At 41.0% G+C, this 27,152-nt stretch overlaps 1 protein-coding gene across 5 annotated transcripts in view; it reads left to right on the forward strand.

The window, feature by feature from the left end:
* The window catches only part of FNDC3B (fibronectin type III domain containing 3B), a 539,535-nt gene that overhangs the window by 259,232 nt on the left and 253,151 nt on the right, over positions 1-27,152 (forward strand). For all 5 annotated transcript variants that reach the window (XM_078665981.1, XM_078665983.1, XM_078665982.1 and 2 more), the window contains one exon: positions 24,499-24,575. In XM_078665981.1, the coding sequence (XP_078522107.1) occupies positions 24,499-24,575 (77 nt within the window). The remainder of the gene's footprint in view (positions 1-24,498; positions 24,576-27,152) is intronic.

Consider the following 27,152-nt stretch of genomic DNA (forward strand, 5'->3'; position numbering starts at 1 on the left):
GCTTACTGAGAAAGATTGAGAACTAGCATTTCCACGTTATGGGGCATTTAGTTTGTGAATTATTGAGAACTTGAGGAGGGCATTGTATGAAATGAAACTGCCTTCTAGATCTACACAATATGAAGTACTTAATGCTTGTGAACATACAGCCCATCTTAGACAGAGAGAGAAAATTCAAGGAAGAGTCGAGAAAGCCATAGGCACCTGTGTGGATGCTACATGGGATGCAGAACAGAAAGCTTGGAGAACTGACATGATTGAGGGAGCTAGACTATATCCTGTTTTGACAAGTGAAGGAAATGGGAAGGGTAAACAAATTGAGAAAAAAGAATAAAGAAACAGAAGACATAGAGATTGAAGATGAGGAAAGTGACGGTGAACTAGGTGAGGATTTTGTGACCGAATTATTGCTGAACCACCCACCTCCCTATAATGATAGGCAGAATGATGGAACGAGTAATGCACATATTGGTGAGGCCTTTGATGTGCCTTCAGCACCTATGAATATGAATCTATATTCAATGGGAGAACATTTGGCAATGACAGTTCCTTACAATTTGCACACCCTGAATGCCCCAGATGCATTGACAGTTCCTGTCACCGTTTGTCCAGTTGTGCCTTTGTATAAGCCTGGATCCGTAAGGAATACTACACATACTTTGACTGTTCCTACTAGGACAAAGGCCACAGCTGATAATTCAACAGGTTGGATGTCGAGACTGATTCCTCAGACTCGTATGGGTCCAGCGTAAGTGAATACCTCATATCTTTTAAGTGCAAACCCTACCTTAAATCAGATTGGGACTGACTGGCCCAGGAGATTTTCCTTAGAGACTGTCACACAAATGTACCTCCAAATGTGAATGAGATATGCTTGTGGGAGCACCATCTTCTGACATGTCCCTTTGGAGTTTACCACCTGGGTTGAGCAGTGGTACCTATAGTGGAGAAATAATCCTTAATACTCCAGTAGAATAATCCGAACGTATTGCCTGAGAACTTGATGATTGGTTCAGAGGCATAGAGACTCCAGCAAATAGTGCAAATCCTGGAACAAGTTGGTTGCCAGCGTAAGCCCACTGATGAAATTTTGAGATACGCAAAGTACTGTGCTGATGAATTTGAGAAGCAACACAAGAAAATAAAGGAGAAACTAATGATTGCACAAATGAACGGAGCACAGGGAGGTCAGAATCAGCCATTTATTGATAATCCTGGTCCGGTGCAGGGAGTGCATCAGCAGGTCCCTATGAAGCAAGGTGTTAATAGATTCCAACAACAAGGGCTTTAGCCACAAAATGGAAGACAAGGTGTTCCGATTGATTTGAGAATGGTGTTGATGTGCCAACTTTGAAGAAAACTAGCCCCTGCCATGCATGCGGCAGGTTGGGGCATTGGAAAAGTGAATGTCGATTTAATGCGGGTAACATGGTTAATGGAATCCGGTTCAGAATGGTTGGTTTGTGCAGGCCCAGAGAAGTAGCATGGCTTAGATGCAAGTAAAGAGACAGAGTCCAAAATCCCAATGAACACCAGCTCAGGTGATACAAGTTCCACAAGCCTCAATGACACAACATAATGCCAGTGTCAAAAATATCCAGAGATACATGCGAGTCAGGTCCCCAATGTAAGCATTTATCCATTTGTGAATCAGAATATGTCCCAACAATATCCCATGATCCAAACAGCCCCCGCGGATGGGGTGCCTGAGGTCACTATTGGCTTTGGGAGAGGGAGCCATGTGCCCCTCCTCCCCTAACGTATATGGTTTGGCCCAAGGGATGGAATCCCTGGGGCCAATATTGGCTTGGGGAGGAGGGTTGTGCACAGGCCAGGCTCTGCGGCCAACCTCCTTTTGCACACCTTTGAAGGCTGTGCGCAGTGTGGGTTGACTGCCTGCGATTGGTTGGACACAGGGCCTGGTTGCAAGCCAGGTCATGCAGCCAACACCATGCCGCATCTCATCAAAGGCCTTGCGCAGCAGGTAGCTGGCTTTACGTAGGGTAACAAAATATTACTTTACGTAAAAACAAAATCTAGGAATTTACTGAAAAAAAAAGTTAAAGTGACGTTCTAGTTAGGAATTATTATATTTTGCTTTAACTTTTTTTAAAAACTTAAAAATTCACCAAGAAACCACAGGCTAAAGTGACGTTATAGTTAGGTGAATATCTCAGGGCCAGCATACCGTTTTGAGCTCTAAAAAAACACAGAAATTCACAAGTTATAGTTAGCAGATCTAATTATACCTTGTGCCCTGCCATGCACATTGTATGACCTAACATATTACATCACTCATGACATGTTCGGTGTCCTCATTCATGATATCACTGTTGACGTCTCAAATTACATAATTTTTCATAACATCACTGATGATATCACTAATTACATGATCCAATGAGTGTGATCAATTGTTTTTTTTCAGTGAATTTCTAAGTTTAAAAAAATGCAAAGTAAAATATAATAACAATTCCTAACTATAACTTTGTTTTATTCAATCTATCTATCTATCTATCTATCTATCTATCTATCTATCTATCTATCTATCTATCTATCTATCTATCTATCTATCTATCTATCGGATAAATAATTGTAGGCACATATCACAATTCTTATAGAAAAGAATGCAATTTTTAAAACTTTTATAACATTGTTGATATCTTATGAACTCCTTCCATATTGACCTGATCCTGGCAGTTTTGTGAATATCTTTCGAGAGGGTCAAAAATGTAGAGTCCCAAAAGTGCTGAATCCCTTGTCCGTGGGGAAATGCTGGTACGGCTATAGCAAAAACTGCACAACAGAGTTTCACCAATGTTTGAGGCAAAGTGGCTTGGTCCAAGTCGCAAGCTTTTTTTAAAAATAATTTTGAGAAAATAATTTCTCCACTTTTTGCAAAAAGCCAGAAAGCTAGTGGTAAAATGCAATGACAAATGTACAGACATTTTGATAGTTGGGCAAGTTTGCCAATTGAAAATGTCAAACCCATTGCATCTGATTGGATGAGGGAATGTTTTCTCGCAGTCTAATGTGGATTTAGGGATCTGGCTTTATCCTGAGAACGGTCTCCCTGGTTGGCCGCAGTTTATACAAAGAGGGGTGATGAGTGTCGCTCTGTGTCTGTCTTTTCATAGTTATCCTTTGCTGTCTCTCTTGTATTTGGCCCACCTATTGGCTTAGTTTCCCTGCTGATTGCATCCCCTGCCTCCACCCTACCACCTCGGTGCATGGTGACCCACACTCTACTGCAGATGGAAGACCCCATGAACTCTCATTGCCTTTGCATCCCCAGTTCTACCTTTCCAAACCTTCCACAAATTCAGATTTGCTGGACAATTCACCGAAAACCTAAGAGACCTCCACAGCCAACAGAATGATGGTCGCAGCCAATCGGACTTAGCCGATGGGCAGTTTTAATCACCTGTTACACCGCCGCAGTTTATTATTTGTATGTGTATTTTTCTTCCTGGGAAGGGGATTCCATCCCATAAGGATCACATTTCCTATGCGTAAACTCGAAGGATCACGTCTGCTTATTCTTTCCAGTGAATTTTTGGGCTATTCGTTCCAAGTTTCCTTCAATGCATAATTGCCTTAAACTAGCAACGCTACCTGGAAAACAAATGTCATTATTTTCTTGACAATATGTGAATATTCCTTTGCATTCCTCTTTAATTTTTTATCAGAAGCTGAATTCTCTTGATTAAAAAAAATATTCACTTTCCACGAGAGTAGATAATATTGTCCTTTTGTAGGTGTTTGTGTTGCATTGTGGTGTTCCAGAACAAAGTAAATTCCATTTTTCCAGAAGAGAAAATATTAAAGCACCCTCATCTCATAACTACCTCTTTAGTGTCTAAATAAAACGCATGTTCACACGTTTAATGGCCATTTCTTGCTGTAGGCGAGCTAGCATTAAACATAAATAACACACTCCAATGCTTGACTGGGGATTTTTTAGCACAATATTCCTGAAAAAGAGAACATTTTAGTTTGTCTAGGGTTCTGCTTAGTTGAGCTGTGTTTAATAATAATTAAAAAAAAGTAGTGCTCAGTGCCATGCAAGTTACCATTTGTTTAAATCTGAAGTATTTCATGAATTTTCTCTTGAATGCGATTGTGTTTCTAAGAAAGCATATGAGACATGAGGCACGATTTTGAGGAATGTTTTTCTGTTCCAGACTTGCTCTAGTGAGACCAGCCCTCTTGTTTAAGGAGACTGCTTATTGTTACCTCTGTGCCACGTTAAAATGCCTGGACATGCTCTGAAAAGTTTTACTCTGACATCATTACCAGGTGTCAGCACACAGCCACTGCATTACATGATTTTTCAACTTAATTCCTAGTAATTCGTTTTTGGGAGCTGTACTGGGGAGAATGACGGAACATGGAGGTGCATTTTGGTGTGGCCTTACGGCAGAGGGTTGTATGTTCTTACAACGCATTCCGTTGCAACGCATGCCTTTACCACGCATGCGTAACAACAGAATGGTATTTCAACGCATAACCTTTTCCTCGTATTCTTCCCTGGTGACGTCGTACGTCGTTAAGAGGAAGCGAAAGTTTCTTTCCGTTTCCTCTTAAACGATGCCGATTGCCTGCACATTCTGACGTGATTTCAGGTGAGGTTTTTTTTTGGGAGGGAGACCCCCCAAGCCCACCTTTATTAATTTGAACCTTTACCACATATGCCTTTACTAAATACCTCGTAGTAAAGGTATGCGTGGTAAAGGCTTTCGTGGTAACCACGCATGCGTTGTAATGCATGTGTGGTTAATGTATTCGTGGAAACGGCCGCGTTGTAGTGGCCGTTTCCCACGGCAGAGTTGCTAACTTCCTAGGGTTACCAGATTAGTCCATTTCTGTTACCAGTCTGCAGCTTTAATATACCAGCAGTGCATTGTGGGACTTGTGGTCTCCATTCTAATCGCTTCAACTGGCTGGTCATGTACAATCCTGATTTTATGTTGCTAGTGTCTTGTAGACCACACTCTCACCCAGTAGGCTTCTGGAAGCTATAGAAAACATACGATCTGCAGAGGCTCCTCCGCTAATGCGGAGCAGCGTCGCCCCACCTGCCTTCGGCTGAAAAAATGAAAAATAAAACGATAATAAAACTTGTTTATTATTGTTTTATTATTCTCTCTGGGAGCAGAGGCTTGGGGCGGGGCCAGGGGATGACAAGTTATTGGAGGAGTGGCTGCACTACTATTCAGTGCGCATGGCGGTCCGGCCGGCCAATCCGTCATGCAACTGAAGTTCTCTTCAACCCCATCTGCGTTGCTGGGTTGGAGAGAGCAGGCACACGTTCCCAGTCTACCTGGGAGCACAAACCATCGGCACTCAGGCCAATCCTGACGCTAGTTTCAGCAGTAGGAAAGCTGCGTCAGGATTGGCCTCAGTGCACTTTCGGAGCCTATGCCTGGAGAAGAGTGGGGCGCGATAGAGCAAGTAAATGTCTTTTTTTCTTTTTTATTCGGCTCCCTCTGTACCCCGTTACCCCCTTCCCCCCGTCGCCTCACCACTTTGTCAACACTCCGGCCCCTACTGCATACTATAAAGAAACCAGAGAAATTAGGTGGCTAAACGGAATCATCTGGGTGACAACTACCATTATCGTGGTCTCTCGGCCATTTACTTTCAATTTGTTAAGGGCTATTTATTTAATTATTTGTTTATATAGCACTAGAATCGACTCCCGAAGGGGTATCTCTGCGCTTAAACGGATCAGGAGGGTAGGGTGTGGCACCAGCAAGTTAACAGGTGCAGAAAAGGGTGGTTTTAAGCTATCCATTTATCAATGAGTTAGAGGCTATGTGACTACATTTTTATAGCCTCTGTGTATCATCAGCATTGTTAGACTACTGAATGCTAAAGACTTAGATGAATGAGTGAAAGGAGACATTTTTTTAAGTCCGTGATAATGCCTTTACCTTTAGGAGCTCCACATGCGTCTTAGTAGATCTGATTTCCACTTTATACTTTTTTGTCCGCAGAAGTTAGTTTACTTGAAAGCCACCTGCTAGAGAACCACACATTCTAACCAGGATCGGAATGGGAGAATAAGAGGCCAGGACACCGAAATAAAAGTGGCCTCCATTAGCGTTTAAGATAGCTAAAAATGAGCCCACGTTTGCAAATTAGGGCAGTTTTGAACCTGTAAAGACAAACTGTATACTGTTATGGAAAATATAATCGGCTGCATGCATTTGTGATTGCCGTAGGCGATGTCTGTAGTAATACCAGATTGCCTTATAGGTCAGTTCGACCATGGTTGTAGGCTGCAGTGTGAGATGGTATGATCGCAGTGCTTAATTTGAGCCAGTGGCTTCCGGTGCTCGACACCTGCACTTAATTGCCATCTCTACACTTATGATACTCTGCCACATGGTGGCGCTGCTTGGCTAATTTAGAGATGAGCAGAACGGTTGTTTATGAATACAGTATACATTAAAACATACTAATACCTGCCTCCCCAGCCACTCTTTTAGCTTTGGGAACCTGGAATCATCTGAACTTACGCACTTGCAGGCGAGAGAGATGGTTAGTAGTTGTTTTGGTATCATCATTGGCAGCAATAACAGGGGCAATGGGTGGTGCAAGCTGAAGTGGCCTCCTGGTCAGGGTTCTGGCACTTATTATTTTACAAATTAAGCACTGTGATTTACTGTACCGAAAACTGCTTTTAGATCCAGTAATATCAGCGCACCCGCACCGTCCCGCTCTGCCATGAAATCATCCAGAGAGCACACCATCATTGATTCTGTCCCGCTCGGAGGGCTAAAACATACCGGACCCAATGCAAGACTTTATACAGCTCAGTAAATGCCTCCAGTTGTTGGACTACCAATCTCTCTAGCAGTTGCTTGGGTTAACTGGAGGAGTCCCTTGGCTGCAGTTGTAAAGGAAGAACCATAAATGGAGATAGTGACAAGAATTGATGTGGTACCTCTACTGTGTAGTATTCTGAGTTGCATATTTATGTTCCTGCATTTCAATGAATCTAGCTGCTCAGCCAGTGTGAGTGTTCCAGGTAAGAATGTTGGTGTGATTGACATGTATGGAATGCTTGGGTGCTTGGTTTGAGAGTTGGCAGTTAAGATGGGCTGAGCAGCTAGGAGGCTGCTCCTGGTAGGGCTGCTTGTTCCAGAGTTATACTTCTTACTATCCTGCTAATGGCTGAATAAACCTACTTCTATGCTCAACTACATCTGCCTCGGCTACATCATTACATATATATATGGACCAACATACTACATTATTTTTGGCGACGAGGATGGGATCCGAACCCACGCATCAGTGTCGTGTGTAAGTCGCCACGTGCATCACGTTTTTCAATTGCATGTAGTCATTATTTGGCTCACTATGTCTTGTGTGTAAGCTAGTTGTGCTTCACTTTTTCTATGTGTTGGTTTGACACATTGTGCTGCACCTGTTCGTGCCGCGTGTGTTTTTGGGTATGTCCTTTTAACACCTTCGTTTATGGGTAACCCCATATTTTTACTCTTCCTCACTTAGGAAGTGGAATTGTTGCCACATTGTGCTGCACCATCTTGTGCCGCTTGTGTTCTCAGGTCTTTCCTTTGTAACACATTCATTTATGAGTAACCTCATATTTTCAGTGTTCCTCACATGAGGAGTGGATTTTTGCCACATTGTGCTGCATCTTCCAGTGCTGCGTGTATTCTTAGGCTTGTCCTTTGTACACCTTCGTTCTGGGTTTAGCCTTTTTCCGAGTTCCTCATATGAGGAGTGGTTTTTGTCTACCACAGTCTACCTTTTTGGAGGTCTTTTCTTCATTTTATGTCTTACTCACTTGCTTTGTGAGTACATTTTTATCTTTTTCAGTATTAAAGGAGGAGGATAGTGTCAGTGCTTGTGTTTACTGTCTCTTTCTTCCTTCTTTACTTTGTTTGTCTGTTTTCCCTCTCGTGGTGTGGTTTCCTCCCCATCCCTGGGTTTGCAGACTATTACCATCAATTGTAATTTCGTTGTCTATAGTTTTCCTCTTCGCAGATAGTTTCTTCTTTCTTTTCTTTTCATAAGGGAGAGGATAATGTAGTATTCTGAGTTGTATATTTATGTTCCTGCATTTCAATGCATCTAGCTGCTCAGCCAGTGTGAGTGTTCCAGGTAAGAATGTTGGTGTGATTGACATGTATGGAATGCTTGGGTGCTTGGTTTGAGAGTTGTCAGTTAAGATGGGCTGAGCAGCTAGGAGGCTGCTCCTGGTGGGGCTGCTTGTTCCAGAGTTATACTTCTTACTATCCTGCTAATGGCTGAATAAACCTACTTCTATGCTCAACTACATCTGCCTCGGCTACATCATTACATATATATATGGACCAACATACTACATTCTGCTAGTTACCGGTCTTATGGAATACTTTCGTCCAGGTCCAAACTTTAAGCCAGAAGCACTCTGGATTCTGGGACTTGTAGTTTTGATCATACTATTAGAGGCATGTGTCCACAGCCCGCAGTAGGAGAGGGTTGCTGGATAAGAACAGACTGGCAGGAAGTGACCTCGGTTACAGAGGGCCAATTGGCCTCTCTCTGAAGTATAATGTCAGAATTGGCATTTTGAAAGATGACGTTCTTGCCCAAAGCGACCAGTAACATAGACATGTTTAACACTGTTACAGCTTCAGTCACACATTTTTTTTAATTCTACCACTTCTTCTAGAGGCACTTGTGTTACACACTCCTACCGCAAGGGGCCTGTAGGCAGTGGTGTCTCAAAAGGGCCTTTCAATAAAAGTGCAGCTGATGGCCGCTGGCTGGAGCAGCGCTGTTGCCTTTAGATCTGGGTTCTCCAGAGTCGGTCCTGGAGGGCCGGATCCATGCCAGAGTTTTAAGATCACTACATTTATCTAAATGGGGATATGCTAAAATCTGGCATGGATCCGGCCCTCCAGGACAGACTTTGGAGAGCCCTGCATTAGATAGAGATATTGGTATCCACACAAAAAAAGAAATATAGACTTTGGAAAACCCTGTTTTAGATGTTAGGTTGAACTTGGGGGAGCAGAAATGAACTGAGCTTAGCTCTTCTGAGGACCAAGAGGCAGTATTATGAATGCTTCTAGCCCTTGCAGGCCTCCAAACTTAAGTCTGGCGACCTTGAAGGTAATGCTGGCCTTGTCCGTCAACCAGTGCTGTGATGAGGTGAGATCTTTTAGCGAAGGCCATCGATCATTGGCTGTGGTGTTCTGGACCTTATGAAGCCTGTGCAAGTGTGTTAGGCGTGTACAGACTACTGATAGCTATGGAGTATGTTTAAGCAAAGACATTTGATGGCCCTCCATTATATTCTGGAATCAGCCAAATTAAAAGCCCAGCTTGATTGTGTATGGTTGCCCCTTGAAATAGTAAAAAACATTCCACCACTACTCCCTTTCCAGCAGAGGATTTTTCCTGATCCACCGGCAGTCTGCAGGTCCTCCTGCGTCCTCCTGAGAGCACTGGGCACCCCTAAGTGCCTTCTGCATCTCCACAGAAGCTTAAAACAAGCTGTGTGACAAGTATAAACAGGATAAGTTTGGATAAGATCAATACTGATGTGTTGTTTGAAATGTCACCAACATGTAGGAAATGATATATCCTTAGCCGACTCTGGATGGCTCCATTTTACTTTTCTTCAAGACCAGTTAAAAGATTTGTGGTCACTAAATGTAAACAGCCCTCCCCCACCTTCAGTCTGTTCCATGAGTCAGGCAAAGTGTCTCGCTGCTGCTGGCCCTGGGTCGCGACTGTGCCAGGTTTCCGCTCGAGTCTAGCACAAACCATATGGACACTTTTTTATTTTACCTTTTGTTAAATTGTTTTTTTCACATTTGATTTCCAACACAGCCCAGTTATGCCTTAAATAAGTGGTTCCCAACCTGTGGTCCGGGACCCCTGGGGGTCTATGAAGCCTCCTCAGGGGTTCCGCGACTAAGTGGAAAATTAAATAATATTAACAGATTAATAAAGTGTATATATATAAATAAAGAAGCAAAATGTACAATTGAACATTGTAAAACGTACTGTAACTGTGAAGGAATTTGAAGTTGGAGACTAAAAATTTTATTAATATCCTCAGATTGTGTATTGGTTTGATGTTGCCTTTTGGTAGAAAGCAAAATATACTGTATCCAAACTGCGGAATAACGTCTAGAAATGTAACAATGTAACAAATCTTCCACATTTGTGAGAGGAAAGGTATAGATTCAATTGAGTAATCTGTCCATTGTAAAATCCCTTGATATGTGGCATATCAGTGGAGTAGATTGATTTTGACCCATGCAAAGTTGTAGAGCTTCTGTCAGAACATATCAAGTATTGAGTTAAAATTTACACTGAGGAGTCCTACTTGGGATGTTCATTAAAGCCTTTGAAGAAATAAAACATAAAGTTAAACAGAAGCACTTTACACTTTTATAATTAAAGAGTACATTTAAAGGCAGTATGTTGGTGAACATATCATGCAATTCCCAAAGAATCTCATTTGAATGATTTGTGGGTTTTAATTGTTATTGCATTTATACAGTGCTTACTACCCCAGATGAGGTATTGAATCGCTTCACAGCGAGTAGCACGCTACTCCGGAACCCAGAGTTAGTTGTTAATCCAGTGGTTATTGTTGGCTATGGGATTAGTCATGTGGTCACGAGATAAGCCATTCAGTCAACTTACTCTGGTTTCTTTGCGGTAGATCATGAGGGGTTGGGTGTGATTATTAGTGCGAGCCATGCCGGGTCAAACAACTACTTGATGGGGTGAATAAGTAGACTAGCAATGATTAGGTGTTGCCAGGTTGCAGGAATATAGATTAAAGTGGAATAGGTTGTTATCCACAAAATAAGGTGTGAGTACTTTACAGAAATACAATAATAGACATGACGCAAACAGGCATGTGGCTTAGAGTACGATATACTCCGAAGCAGGAGGCACGCACAAGATGAGAGGTAAGGACACGGTCAGTGGGAAGAAAGGAGGGAGAGAAAACAACTGAAAGTTTTTACGACTAATGGAATTTTTCATGGTTTTAGGGATAAAATTTGACAAGACTTTGTGAGATACCATTCAATTAAAGGAAGTAAACCTGTAGAAAGAAGGAACATGAAATAGATCTGTGTCCAAGGTAGATCGCCTAAAAATGCAGTACCACGTGTGCAGATCATGCAAACACGAAGAGGCTGAACACGCGGGGCGGAAGGCGAAAGCAGACCATTACAGTTTGCAGTATCCCAATATTCGGAGACCTGGTGCATCAGTGCATGCTGCAGGAATTGTTTGTGGCAATATTTGGGATATTACAACAAAGAGAGAAAGGTGTGGCGCAGCGGCCAGAGCAGCGGACTCCAGAGCACGGGGCTCACGGTTCGATCCCCGGCAGCAGCTCAGCTCAGCATCATGTGACTCTGGGCAATAGCTCACTTAATCTCCCCGACAGCCACCTGGATACCCTTAGGGGTGATAAGTCATGCTTTAATAACCTGGAACTATTATTATTATAGGTGTCTACCCTACCACAAAGAGCCAAAACAACAGCCTACACCCTGCCCTGCCAGACTGCCCTATAGGGCAGCACGATCTGGACTCTAGCATCACTGCATTAATAGGTTTTTTAATTCACTAAAACGACTTCTTTCAAGAGAAGCAGCTATGCCTCTATTAAATTCTTAAATGTTAAACCACTTTAGTAATGAGTAAAGAAACCCATTTCTTGTTTCCACTGGCTAACCCCTTCAGGGAGGCGGGGTTGGCATTCAAAAGCAAACATCTAATGGAGCCTGGAAGTGGTTTCATTGTTTCTCTGAGGCATTGAAAATTAAATGAAATGAAAATAGCATTTTTAAAGCTCAACTAATACCCAGGGGGGTCTAGGTGCTAACTCGGAGAAAAAAACGGGAGGGCGGCATTGAATAAATGTTATTGGTTAAGAAGCCATGTTTTGAGAGCTTTCCTAAAAGCGAACAGATCAGTTTTGCATTTTAGTTTCAGAGGGGGGCATTCTAAAGTCTGGTTGGTCACCCTTCAGGTCTGGATGAGAATGGATGCATGAGATGTGTTTTGGGAACTTTATGGACAAAACTCCATGAGTCTGGATCACCTTGGCTACTTGGCAAGAGACACCAAGCCCTGTTACTGGCATCAAAACATTGCATTTCAAAAGGCTGTGGAAACAGTGTGGCCATTTCACACCTCCAAAGACAGCAGTGTTCTGTGAGAAGGCTCCCTTCTGTGGATGCTAGTCTGGATGGGATTAAATAGGCCGCAGGAATCACAAAAGGCTTTCTACATATTTGCATACTAAACAGATTTGACATACCTTAGTTCAGAAACTTTAATCGGTAATTCAGACTCCTCTCCAATAGTTGCCACACCGGACTGCACTTCGGCAAGCTGCTTGCATATTCAAACTATTGACTTACACATCCAAAAGTCTGTTTCAAGTTATTGTAAAGGCATTTGTTCAAAAGTGCACAGCTTTGAGTAATTATCTGCATCTGTCTGGTGCTTCCAAGTACAATCCAAATCCTGCTAAACTTCAAAAGGAAAAAAACCTAAAATACTCTTGTGTATCACCTGATACAGCCAGCGACTCTTCCAGGAGTGTGATATCCTAACCCTTTTGTTAATATTAAAGTATTGTATTGTATTGTAATAGCATTTATATAGTGCTTACTACCCCTGAAGAGGTGTCAAAGCGCTTCTTCGTTGAGTAGCACTCAACGAAGCTACTCCGGAACCCATAAAGGATTAGTGGTGAATTAGTATAGTGAAAATATGAAAGTAATTTGAGTCGTGGATTTTAGTCAGTTATTTGGATTGAGAAGGGTAGTGGAGGGAAAGAGAAGGGAAAAAGATTTGCGTTTATATAGTGCTAGCTACCCCTGATGGGTGTTGAAGCGCTTTTTTGGTGAGTAGCAAGCTTCTTCGGAACCCATAAAGCATAAGTGGTGAAATAGTATAGTAAAAATATGAAAGTCATTTGAATGTTGGATATGTTAGTAGGAGTTTTATCAAATCAACTTCTCCCCCTGCTCCACCTCCCCCCTGTTACCCTTTCCTGGTATTTGCCCCTATCTCTAATGCCTGATTCAGCCATTACTCTGCTCATAGCCCCACCTAGCAAGGTTGCCCCACTTGGTTTTCCTTACCCCCCAATTACGCTGCTTCTAGAATCTCTCCATTAATGCCCTGCACCGCTCACTTTCACCAGGCTCCTCCCCCCACCTCCAGTCTTACCCAACACCATCTGCTTCACACGTTCAGTGACTTTTTAAGACCGATCCAAAATGTATTTCAGAGTCAGGCAACATTACAGTCCGTACAGACAGAGAGATATGCAGTGACAGCACTAAAGCCAGGATTCTATGATCTTGCATCCGTTGCCATGGCCACACAAAGATGCCAGAGATTATACAAAACTCGATAAATAAAATAATCATATAACAACATCATTCTGATTGTAAGCTAGGAAAATTGGTTTGGAAACCACCACCGACAGTGAAGGCCCCACTTTAGGATTTGGTCATGATTTCACTGTCCATTCTATTCTTGCATCTTGACTGCACTGAAGAAAACATTGAAAGGACATTCATGTGAAAGCCGTGGCAGCACAGAGGTCAATAAGAGACGTATAGAGTGAAACTGATCTAACATGCAATAATACATAGGACTGGTGATTCTGGCATGTGTCCCTGCTGTTGCTCTCTCTTGTCCCCTCACATGGCATACCTTCCACAATTACTGTGCTCGGTATATATTCCCCTCCCTTCTTAGCAGTGCTTAATTTGTAAAAGGATAAGTGCCGGGGCTCTCGTCGGGAGGCCACTGCAGCTTGCACCTCACATAACCCATGCCAGCGCCGCCAATGACAGTACATACACAGCTACTAACCTTCACACTCCCACAAGTGTGACAAGTCAGACTATTCCAGGCCCCCAAAGCCAGAAGAATGGCATGGGGTGCAGGTATTAGTCATTGCTAATGTAAATTGAACAAATAAACCGCTGTTGTGTTCATACCGAAATTAGCAGGGCAGCGCCACCATGTGGCAGACTGTCATACCTCCGGTGCTGACAATAAGGTGCTGATACGGAGCACCGGAAAGCACAGGCTCAAATTAAGCACTGCTTCTTAGCTCCTCTCTCCTTTTTGCAGGCTGTACCGGATCACAGGCCTTACCTCCTGCAACCCTCCAAAAGATCTCGAACGTCCGACATTTTAATAATTTTTTTCCGGCTCTTCCGCTGATACCTTTCCTGTTTTGCTGTTGTCTAGCCCCGCCTGATCAGTGTGGGTCAAGAGCTTGCCCGTGTTCAGCATTAGCTGTGTATCTGATGGAAGCTTGTCCTGGTTGCTTTGTATTTGCAAAGGATGCTTGGCTTGCTCTGTGTCTGTAAGAAGCTTGTCCCTTTCAACCTGTTCAGTGTGCGGCAGTGGTTTGCCCTTGTTCTGCGTGTGCTGTGTATCTAACGTAGGCTTGTCCTGATCGGTCTGCATCCGCGAAGGATGCTCGGCTTGCTCTCTGTCCTGACAAAGCTTGTCCCGTTCAGTTTGTTCACTGTAGGGTCAGGAGCTTGCCCTTGTCCTGCCTGTGCTGTGTATCTAACGTAGGCTTGTCCTGATCGGTCTGTATTTGCGAAGGATGCTCGGCTTGCTCTATAACTGGAAGAAGCTTGCCCCTTTCGGGCAGTTTCTGCTGTACAGGAAGAGAAGTGTACCCCTGTTTGCACCTACGGGCCTGCCCTGTCTCAGTAGGGCACACATGCCCTGTCTGGAGGTGCCCTCAGGGAATTGTTAAGTGTGCTACTCACCCATGAGGGTCTGAAGGCGCTAGAGGGGTGGGGGAGGGGGGTTGGGTAAGCAGCTCCGGTCAGTCGAAGAGCCAGGTCTTGAGGGTCTTCCTGAAGATGTGCAGAGAGGGGGCGCATCTGATGCAGAGAGGGGGCGTGTCTTATGCAGAGAGGGGGCGGTCAGATGTGTGGGCTGGACAGGGGTGCCATCCGTGGCTGCCAGGTGGGGTGCTTCACACCTCACTTCGTTATGGAGCGCTCATTACTGCGCTTTTCTCCTGGGGCACACAATGCAGCACAGCAATAGGGGGTTTGGGTACCGCTACAGAGATGGAGGCCCCGGTGCTGGCCCTTCAAAGAGAACTTATCACTTGGAGAGTTAACACGGGTGAATAATCTACAGGCCTTCTGTTTACCATTAATTTTAGAATCATCCCAGACTTTTCTTTATCAGGAAATCCATTGTCCGTCTTGGATTTCAATTTTCCCTTTGTCAATTTTTTTAAATTCTATGTGGGGCGGTTCCGCCTTCATTTACACATAGAGTAACCCTTGTACTAGTTATAGCTTTCACTCTCAGCGTAGCTTTCTCATGAATCACACTTGTCCTTATTTCCTATCCCTTACTCTTTAACTTAACCCATGCTTAAATCTTATTTTGTAACTCGTAGTCTAATAGTTTCCTTTATAATACAGATTTTATTTACATTGTCTTTTGATGTTCCTCCCTCCCACACTGATCATTTGTATTCAAAGATTTTTTCTTCTCAACGTAAGTATTTGAATAGCTTCGAAAAATAAACATTTTCTTTGTTGGTTAATTTTCCATTAAATTACAAAATGTTTGGCAAGAAAAGAATCCCAAACCACTTTAAAAGTAATTCTTACCCTCATACGAAAACTAGTTTCCTGAAAAGTAAGAAGATTTCTTTGAGGTATTTGCTTAATCTCTTTTGTATATCAAGGCATGGGGCAGCTTGTCTATCATAAAGCTCACTTTGAATTTGAATTTTGAATCAAAAAAAGAGTTAACTTGAAAGAAAGGGAGAAAACAATGTTAGATAAAATTCTGAGAATTTTCTGACTCCTTCCTTGAAAGTAGAGAGAGCTCTCCTTTGCACGACTATCCGCTTTGTCTATGAAATTCTATAGAACAAAGAGCCTTGTGAAATTTCACTGACCTTATTTATATATCATACAAGTTAAGTTTTAAAACAATCAATCATTTAGGATTATGTCCAAAAACTTGATTATATATTGTACATGTTAGCTCAATCCATTGGTAAATCAAGTAAAAAACCTCCACCTTTTTTTCTACAGCACATAGAAATTTCACAAATGCTGAATTCATTGCCGATGTTTGTTACGGTCGAAACAGGGAGGTTATCGAGGCGATTTGCTCGTGCTTAAGAAACCCAAAGAGGAAGATTGATTACACCTCTATGACAGCCTATGACCTGGTGCATCATTTAAAGAGGCAGAAGGAATAGAGAAGTAACACTGTTGTTCATGGTGCAACACGTGTCCTGATGATGGTCTCGGAGAATTGTATGATATGAGACCGAAACGTCGACGATACGACACTTGTTTGTAAATAGAATCTTCGGATTTAAATGTGTATATAGTTGTCGAACAATGTATGTATGGTAGATATGTAAATACTATCCATATTGTGTACAAAAAGTGTCAATAAGTACTGTACATACCAAAGAACTGAGTAACAGTAAATTTTTTGTGTTGCCGTATATGGAATGACATATGATTTATACGTATGCAAATGAAATACAATTTGACATAATGCAATAAAAATAGCTAATGAATTGTATATATGTCTCTCGAGTGCATTGGAATTTATGTTCACTGTTGTGACAATATTTGATAAAGTGAAGAAATAGTACGAAATAACTCCTTTAGGAACATTTTTGTATTGTGGAATTCATTAATAAGTCTTCAGAGTTTAAACATGCTATCAGGGCTTGCCTACATGTCCTTACACCACGTTTATTAAGCAGTCTCTTAAGGGTAAATTTTTTTCACTTCCCAATTCCGGGCAAAGACATAGTAAATGTATAATATTTTCTTGTCATGATTTACACTGACCTTATATGACTAGCATAGAATGCAGGCTGCAACTTCACACGCAAAAGGGCATTTTCACTGTGCGACATGCATCCCCATGCTGTAAGAGGTATGGAACCATCTGAGGTCTAACAGCACCAAGTTTTTCCACATGGGGTTTTGCGCATACCATTTGTGAATGCTTTGCCATTGGATGTCTACTCAAGATTAGATGGTCAGTTTAGTGAGTTGTTGCAGAGGAACTTTTTTGGTGAGCCCATGAATGTTCTGTGGTGCTGCCTCTTGTCTCCTTGTAAAAATAAATGTGGGTACTTTTTTAAATGAATCCCTTGAGTCTAGATTATGATGTCAGGGGTCCTATCTACAAGCCTAGGTGTTCACTCTAGTAACTCTTTTACTGCTATTCACAAACTGCCCTTTTTCCATACGGTCGATCAAATGACCACCCTCTCAACAGTTCAGTATGAAGATCAACTGAATTGTGGAAAGCCTGTTTGGTAAGGGGTAAGAGATTTGGATTCACCCAGGCTTCAAAATGAACCATTTTTAGGTCATGCAAAGCTCTTCTCTGCGTCTATGATCTGCTCCCTTTGAACGTTCCATCATTCTAGGGGAAGTCAAGCTAGCTCTACAGAAGTCTATGTGTTGAGTACAGTTTTCCAGTTTTCATGTACAGCAGGAGAGTTTATAGATCTTGAATTTCAACATTTAAAGAAAATTGAGTAATATGATACCTGCATATCTGTTTAAATATCAGAAGAGTGAATGCAAATGAGGTTGACCTACAGTGGGAATTTTAGAAATATCGTCTTCGCTTTGTCAAAAGCTTAACCTTTCCAGCAATACAAGACAAAACTGAAATAATGGGGGAGAGTTGGAAGACTTGAAATAAATCCTCATCTACTTATGAGAATAGTTTGCAAAAGAAATATGCCTTAGTATAAAGTGTGTACAGAGCTTCAGCTTTTTTTTTTACTTCTAAGATTGTTTTTCAGCATGATTCCTTCCTGTTTCCGGTATTCTTTAAATGGAAATGACTTAACAGCCTGTCCTTCTGTGGAAATGGAATTATTCACAAAACATGTTGCCAGTGATATTCCTTGAGATCTAAAGCAGTGTGTCCAATGTACAAGTTGTATTCCCAGGTCACTTTATGGAATATAAAGCTTAATATTTTTAACAGATCTTCAAATTACAATCTGCTACAGAGATCACTTGCTTAAGAGGATGACGCCTGCCATCTCTGTTGAATCACTAAATGATAAATGTTTTAGAAAAACACATGGATTTTTTCTGTGGGTGTTTGATTTTAATACCAGCTAACTTCAGGCACTAAATAACTCAGTTCAAAGTTTGCAGGGGACTATTTGAGCTGTTGAGAAACAGGATGTACATTAAAAATATTTTCCAATTTGTTTGAACCGCTGAAAATTTGGTTAAGTAGTTTCACCCGGATGATTCTATATATTTAAGTTCTCTACTAGTGTATGGTGTGCGGTGTTTATAAAAGAAAACCATACTATTTATTTTTCTGAGAATCAGTACACAGTTTAGCGGCGGTAGCTGTGGTGAGGCTGTGACGTGCCTATTGATTCAAAGGGAAGTGAGTAAAAGTACATGTTCAGTGGCTTTTTTTAAGTCCAGTCAAAAAGGTACTTCAGAGTCATGCAACTTTACAGTTTAATAGCCAAGGAGGGTTGTGATTGTCACAAGATGTGAAAGGGCTCTTGTTTATGTGCAAAATTGTCCTGTTGATATCCAAAATTATATAGCCATTTGCAGCATTGGAAGCATGCTATCCTTCCTTAAATAAAAATAAAAACTTTTTTTAACTATAGAATTTGATCTGTTTGAACATGTTGATATCATGACTCCCGAGAGACTCTTAAAATCTAAGGGCAGCAGTTGAGAGTTCTAACTTTTGTTTCTCTATGGCATGTCCTATTTTGATCCAAGAATTAAGTTGCATACTCTTGCAGTTTTTAAGGTTCAACAAGAATAAGTGCTGCACTAAATTCATTGTTGTTTTTTTTTTTTAAAAAGCTATCTTTTTTGTTTTCATCTACCTCATTATGTTGCCTGTTTTATTCTGAAAGTTTCATTATGGACTTGGTGTTGCATACTATTAAGAATTGGTCTAACTTGCTGATGATTTTAGCACCTTTCTCTAGAGTGCATCTAGAAAGAGCCCAAGATCCACTGTCTGTAAAGAGTTAAAAAATATATTTGGGAAAATTAGCAATTAACATCTTAACATGGATTACAGTTCATAAAGCAGTTTGTAAATTCTTTACCATTAGGTCTTTGTGATTTGAAAAACAAATTCTGAACATCTTTCAAGGTTCCTCGATATTCAATGCAAGGAATTGTTTGCTGTAATACTTAAATGTCGGCTATTTTGCTAAGCATTGAAGTTCTCGTTTGACACATTTATACTTTTCTAATAATTTTATTCTGCTTGTTTCCATATACACCCATGCACACCTGCATATAGTAACTTAACTTTCCTCTGACTTTCTGCTTGAGGTGAATCTTGGACGACCCAATTACACAGTGTCAATTTATACTACAGTATCAAACCTGTTATTTGCGGTTTAGTGTGTGGTTCTGGATGTTTTTGTGGGGGTTTCAGTTTTCCTTTGAGTTGGTAGTAAGTTCTTTATTGTTGTTCTTATTATAGTTAAAGAATGCGTAATGACCAATAATAAATATCACATTCGTAATTTTACTCTTCATTTTACCAAGCTGCTGTTTTTGTTTGAGCATTTTTCTTGTAAATAAACATAGTAAAGAAATGAATATATGCTTATGTAAAACATTTTTCCACTTTTAAAGCATATATATATATATATATATTTTTAAGAGCAGCACTAGGTAGGAGCGCATACAAACAAGTGAGATTGTCTTCAGAGAGCCTATCTCTTAAGACTTCTCATTTTGCTGGCTTTTTGTATTTCAGATGTTCGTATCTGTGTCACTGTTAATATATTTGCATTGATGGTGGGGTACCAAAACAGCTTTTCTCTTGTTCTTAGCATCAGATTTAGTGTATATGTTTGCCTGGTTTCTCCTTGAGACCGGTAGGTAACCAGAAATGCGCCTCTCCTGCACAAATGCCATGTGCACATCTTGGTGAAACTTCTACTCCAATATAACTATGCCACCAATTTCTTAGTTCCTAAGATTGTGCCAAAGGTACAAATGGACTAGGATTTAAATGGTCATGCTAATGTTCCTATACATTACGCATTCCTGCTGGGGGTGTCTTATAAGTTTGATGTCTTGAGAGCTTTTCCGTTTTACTCTTTTGGGTTGAGACTTCTAAAAGGGTTTGACAGAGATTTCCTTTATGTGATTTCACAGTCTTTCTTTTGTTTTACCACTATTGCTCACAGCCTTTTGCTCTTACTGTAACATAAAATAACTGGTCAGGTATGCACAACCCCGATGGTCCAATATCTCATTCTTTTAGGTTCAGGTGTGATACTGCAATATTTCTGAGGTGTGTCTCATGGATATTGGTGGGTCAGCAACCAGATAACTTTCCACCCTTTATTTCCATTCTGTAACCTTCCAAATCTTTAACAATCTTATCATTGTCATTCAGAGATAAGTCTTAGGTTGAGAAGAATACAACTATAACCTGTAAAAGTTTGTAATTTTATTTTGAATTCTTGTATTGGTTATTCGTTCAGCACCACATGCTGCTCTGTTTGTAGGCAGCTTCCCACTGTCACAAAAATAAAGAGGAGGGATATAATGAATAGCAAGAAAGACAAAATAGTTAGCAAGAATAGAACATAGATTAAATTCACGACACCCAAAAGGTTGCATTTCAGTCCGCTTTATACAGAGGAAAAGTGTAATATCCTGTAATTACTCAAAACGGAAACCTATTATTGCCCTATTGTTGACGGCATCAATAGTTCCAGCCAGCTTTGCAGCTACAGGTGTGTTGATTGAAAATAGGAAACACATTAAAAAATTTTATCAAATTAATTAGAGACTGAGTTCGTGGAAATTCTGGCACACTGTCGCTATCTGATGCATTAGATCTGGGACTTATACCATCACTGTGTTTTTGCAACCTCTGAAATCTTAAACCTTCATTTTTCAACCATGCTAAAATCTTGCAAAGAAGGTATCCAAGTCTTGAAATGCGTGCACGGAACAAGATGTCTAACAATCTTGTAAACACTTGGATTCACCATTCTTAAAACTTAGAAAGAATTATTCATGGTCACCCATTTAGGTCAGTATGGATGTCACCTACAGCCAGATTCATCAAGCTGAAAACGGCTTGCAAAGGGCCAGATTCTGAGAATCTGGCCCTTTGCGAGCGCTATTTTTGCATTTGGGATTCATCATCCCAAATGCAAAAGTCGCTATACTAGGAATCGCTATATTGCGAAGAATCGCATTTAAGGAATCTTAATTAGAGATTCCTTAAATGCTATTCATGAACCTTTTTAAAATTGAGAATTCGCAATATTGGGCCGCTATTTACCGTGAAGTGTAACTTCGTGGTAAATAGCGAAAACTTAGAAAAATGCACTTTAGTGCATTTTTCTAAGTTGTATGTTACACACACACATGTCCTTTGGACATGTGTGTGCGCAACACCAGGTTACATTTGCATTTCAGGGGTGCTACAGGGTTTCCTTTGGACACCCTGGCACCCTTGAAATCGGTTCCTTATTTGCGATTCGCTAATTGCGAATCGCAAATAAGGAATGACTCCCCATTCATTCCTATAGGCCTTGGGGCCCATAGGAATGAATGGGAAAGCCATTCCTTATTTGCGATTAGCAATTAGCGAATCGCAAATAAGGAAGCAGTAGAAATCGCAAAATTAATTGCGATTTCTACATGCATCCCGTTATGCGAGTCTTTAATAGCGATTCCTTAATAATCGCTATTAAGGACTCGCAAAAGAGGACAATGATGAATCTGGGGGCTAGTTCCTTGTAATCAGAGCTCCATATTTCCACTCATGGAGTTTTCTTCTTGAAATCATTGTTATCGGGTGTTTCAGTCCAATTGTTTCAGTGGAAGCGCACCACGGTTACAACTCCCAGAGCATGTTGGGTTGTCAAATCAAATTGCCTGAGGGGAGAAGGTGTGTCACCACTAATGGATGAGGGAGAGAACTGTTTGTTTTGAAATAGCTTTATCAGTATTTAACATCTCCATGGGCAGGACATGTTTCCATCACTAAAATGCTAGGGTTGTCCTTCATTGTAGGGCGTCCTGTCAAACTTACATCAATGGAAGAAAATTGTTCCTACTCCTGATCCTTATGCAAATATATTGTACCAGCTAGATCCTAGGAATGTGGTTCTGATAGGCCTGAGTTAGTGCACTGTACTGCACTTGGAATTTCACAGAACTGTAAGTGACCCAATGTAGGTGCCTGCCTTTTTTAAATTTAAAATAAGTTGACCGTCTTAATTAAGCATCTTAAAGTCCTACTTGTTTCCCACAGAAAGCGAAGCAAATTAACGAGCTAGGTCTTCCGTATCCAGAACTCAGTACCAAAATTGAAACCTCTCTGAATGAATGAATACAGTCCCATTCAATCAAGCAATTTGTGGCATGTAGGTGGTCAAGCCATGATAAGAAGTGTTGCAGAGCTCTCTAGTATCTACTCCATACTTACGTACAAATACCTGGCATTGTATGTAGAACATGCTTATTCAACGGCCTCCTTTTTGCACTCAGTGTATTTTATTCTTATGTGGGATGGAGAAATGTGAGATTCTTCACGACTGAATGTATGCACGTAGTAAGATACAAGTAGAAAAGCAGAAATGGCAAGTGTCTTCTCACGAATTCCCTGGCGGAGCCCTGTTTTAAGCATATTCTGTAGAAGCATTTCTGCACTATAAGTCAAACACCGCTGAGTCACTTCCTAAATTGTGGTAGGAAATTGAATTTTCCTTCAGATTGTGTATCCACAGAGAGCTCTAAAATTTGGATAAGCACTACTGACGTCTGTGACAGTAGTAGTTCTCCTCAAGAGTGCTGTCCTTCTTCAATCTGCTAGTATCTTCACAATTCCTCAGAGCTTAAGGCCTTCAGCAGGGGGGACATTCTGAAAATGAAGTGAGTCAGTATCATGTTGTATGATAATGGTCTTCGATTATGGAATTGTGGTCCTGCCTCCACACTTCAGTTTAACACCTTTGAAGAAATAATCCCGATCCCTCATGTAGGCCTCATCTATTTGAGTGGGAACGCGAGAAGTGTAGTGTTATACTTGATTATTTGAACATCTATGGATCATTGTGTGAAGGCTGTATCCAGACTGACAGAAGATCTCATTGTTGTTTGTGTAACCTTTTTACATTAGATAGATTAACCATTTTATATAACTCCTTTAAACGGTAAAAGAGCCATCCCATGCAAAGAAAGCAAAGCCGCTCTCTCTACAACATCCTTCATCAGTATCACTCAGCAACAACAGGCATTCAGGAGTGTCCCACTATTTGATATGTTCTGTTTAGGTGTTCAGAGCTATGGTGACATCGTTCACCAGATGGTGTCTTTGAACAAATTCTATCGTTCTACACTACTCATATCTAAGATACTTGTGCTGTAATCGATTTGATCTCTTCCGCTTCTACCGCATATATAGTTGCTCTTCAATTAGGTGTCCAATTTTCAGATACCAAAATGTATGCATGGAATAGGCCACGTTACATCGCAAGCATTTACAACGCATGCTATTACAACGTGTTCATTACAACTACTGCATTGTTACATCGCATACCATTACAAATCAAATCATTACAATGATTTGGTATGAGGGGGGGCGCTGGATATTGGAGTAGTATAATTTACTATTCCAACTCCAGTCTGTGCAACAGTAGGGAAGGTGGTGGATTTTAAATCCAACACCTTCTGCCCCCTATAGCAATTTGTTGTAACGTTGTAGCGTTGTAATGGTTTGCGATGTAACAACATGGTCGTTGTAATGACTGCGTTGTAATGGCATGCATTGTATCGCATGCGTGGTAAAATATGTTAACATATGCATGTGTTGTCACAGGGACACTCAACAAACACTTTTCACAAAGGCAAAATGAAACCTAGGAGTTCTGAAATAGTAACACTGCACCCTTGCAAGAGCACTCATGCAGGTTTTCGTCCCTCGGTCACTCCTTTTTGGCATTTGAGGTATGGCCTGGCAATAAGGCCTGCTTCTCTCAGCAGTTTATTCTTCAGTTGAACAATTTTTGATCTGATGTTTGGAAATGTCATGGTAATAAGCTGATGGGTATAATCGCAGCTCACCTCTCTCTGGTGGACTGTGTGAATGATTCAGCCAATGATTTATAGCCGCGCCCTTGTTTATGCTGCATCCATTGCATCTGCTTATCTCCAAATGTAACCAAATGCAATTCAGTTCAACTTAATGCATGATTTTGTATCCCAGATCTTCGACGTGTCCCTTAATGTTTAGTGACATTTCTTTCAAAATCATAGTAACTTCCTATATGGGATTTAGTTAAATCCGAAAATGCGAAGTTGATTGACAGTGGTTTCAGACAGATTTTCATACTCAACTAAATTAATCGTCAAGTTATTGACTTGAAATTCTCAAACATTCATTGTTTTCTTTTTTCAGGGCCCGCAGAGGTTCCCATGATGTCTCCCAATGGATCCATTCCTCCTATCCATGTGCCTCCTGGTTACATTTCCCAGGTATTTGCTTTATTAAAGCAGGATGTTTTTGCTTACATAGAGATTGTTATGGTTTATGACAATAAGATAAATTTGTTTCTCGCTACATTATTTATTGCCACTGTAGTTTTGTTGCCATTATGTATCTCATATTCTTCTGAAAGTGCCAAAGTTCTTCCTTATCCTTTTATTTTGTGGAGGTGCTTGCAAACTCCACACCTAGACCCCTGGTACCACCTCCCATGCACCTTGTCCCTCTTTTGATGTCTGTCCTTTCCTTTTGTTTGCTCTTTTTCATTTCTTCAAATGTCTTGACCCTGACAATGATTTTTCATTTTTAGACACCTTTCAAATACTTCAGTTGAACTAAAGTTCATATTCAGTGCCAACCATTAAACACTTGGGGCCACATGTATCAAAATAGCATTCTGCAATCACCAAATTGAGATTCATGCAAAATGTTATGTATGTAAGGAATCGCCAGAGATTTAGCAATTCCTTAATATTACCAAATAGCGATTTGGTAAATAGGTAATCGCTATTAGGTAATACTGCTCCTTTCTTCTGGTTTTGCATTAGCTAATGTGCAATTACTTAATGGCTTCTCACAAATTAGGTAATTCAAAGCCAAGGGTTCCCGTGGGCCTAAGGCCGCCCAGTAAGCCCCCCAAAACCAAATGTGCACATATAAAGCGCATACATGCCCCAGTGCATTTTTTGTGCATTTTCCAAATTTTGCACATGGTTACCATCGACTTGACAAGTCTACATATATGTGCTCCTAGGTCGATATCAGTTCTTATGTACAGACTTGTGTGCATTTATCAATACAGTTGTACTAGTATTATTATTATTCACAGCACAGCCCTTCTTCAGGACAATATGTGACCATCCAGCGGTACATGCATGCATCTCTCCTCATGATGAATTCCCAGCTATTGTTTCAATAATCAACATTGTTTGCCAGATTATATCTGTTGGAAAGTCCCAATATGAAATGATTTAGTTTGGCAGATGAGTTCCAGGTATTATTCAAATATTTGTCTGAGGTCCAAATATGGAGAAACAAATCCTTTACAAAGTGGTATAAAGTTAATCTGTCAACACATTTGGGTTCCTAGAGTTATTCAGGAAAGTTAACTGAAATTAATCTGTAGTTAACTAAAGAATCTGTTCAGCTTCAGTGTTCAACTTTGGCTGTTATTTTTAGAAGTGCTGAGGTGCCCTTACACAAACAAAGCTGGTTGATCACTGGCATGTATCCATGCTGTATACTTGTGGCCAACAATTTGCCCAACTGGGTCAATACTGTTTCTTCCATGTGGTAGTATTGAGAAAAGGTTTGAAGTCGCACATTTGAAATGTTTTTAGGTCTCACCTAGCTTTGCTGCGCACATGCGCTGCTCACTCGGCGAGATTTATTGCTAATGAGCACTATTAGGAAAGGGCTTTAAGCCCAGCCCTTCATTTGCATTGGCCGGCGTCACCGTTTATTCTAAACGATGGCCTGCCATTTGGAAATGAGGGGTTTTGGTTGCCGCACTTTGGCTTACGATCTGGACTGGGTCATCTGCTTCACGGTTGTCATGAAGAACTTTCTTATCTTTATGGGGCCATGTGTTTAAACACATGGCCCCATAAGACAAGAAATCCCCATGCTCTGGCGCAATCCTCTTTCGCTTTCGGGACCACACTTGTTGAATAATGGGTCTGTTCAAAAGATGCTGTAGTCCAACATGGCAGTGAAGGACCAAGTGCATCAGGGTTCTCTACTCTCTCACATTCGCTAAACATAAAAAGACACCTTAATTTCCCATACTTGCAGTGAGAAACAGGATTCTACTCCTGAACCATTGACTTTCTGTGTCTGCAGAGTGAAAACTCCACTGCAAATCTTAATCCCTCTTCGCTGTGATACCGTTTCAGATGTTGGAGAAAGGACTAAACTTGGATGGTGCCATAGGTGGAGCTGCTGTGGTTAGGTTGCACATACATGGCTATCATTTGAACCCAGCGCACCTTGCAGTGGAGTGGTACCCATGGACACTTCTGTGTTTAAAAATTGAAACCCATTTTGATGGCAGACATTTTGAGCTTCACATTTTATTTAAACACAGTGAATACAACCCAGCAGTTTATTGAGGGTGCAGCATACCACTTGCAGAAAATACATCATGCAAAATCACGTTTACTTTACTGGGAGCAGTTCCTCAAACTACCTTCGGAATAAGATCATGCTTCAGAAGCCGCCCAATGGATTACTGCCCTTTACAAAGAAGACAATGAAAAAAATTCAGAGATCCATCCTAGATTGTTCATCATTACCATTTATGGGATGTGGTACAGAACAGGAAACTCCCGCCAGTAGTTAATTGGCTAAAAAATAATTGCCAGGGCTCATCTTATTTTTCAGAAGACCACTGAGGCTCACACCAACCATTGCCCCATTAAAGCTCCTAAATGCCAGTGCTACCTACAAACTATCACTCTGATACAAGTGTGGTGGTTTTTAAGAGTCACGGTCATCTCGAGATGTTAGGGTGGGTTATCCATGTTAGTTTGTTATGATTTTTTGAGTATATAAAATTGTAAACCATT

The sequence above is a fragment of the Lissotriton helveticus genome, chromosome 11, assembly GCF_964261635.1.
Source record: "Lissotriton helveticus chromosome 11, aLisHel1.1, whole genome shotgun sequence".
Taxonomy (NCBI): domain Eukaryota; kingdom Metazoa; phylum Chordata; class Amphibia; order Caudata; family Salamandridae; genus Lissotriton; species Lissotriton helveticus.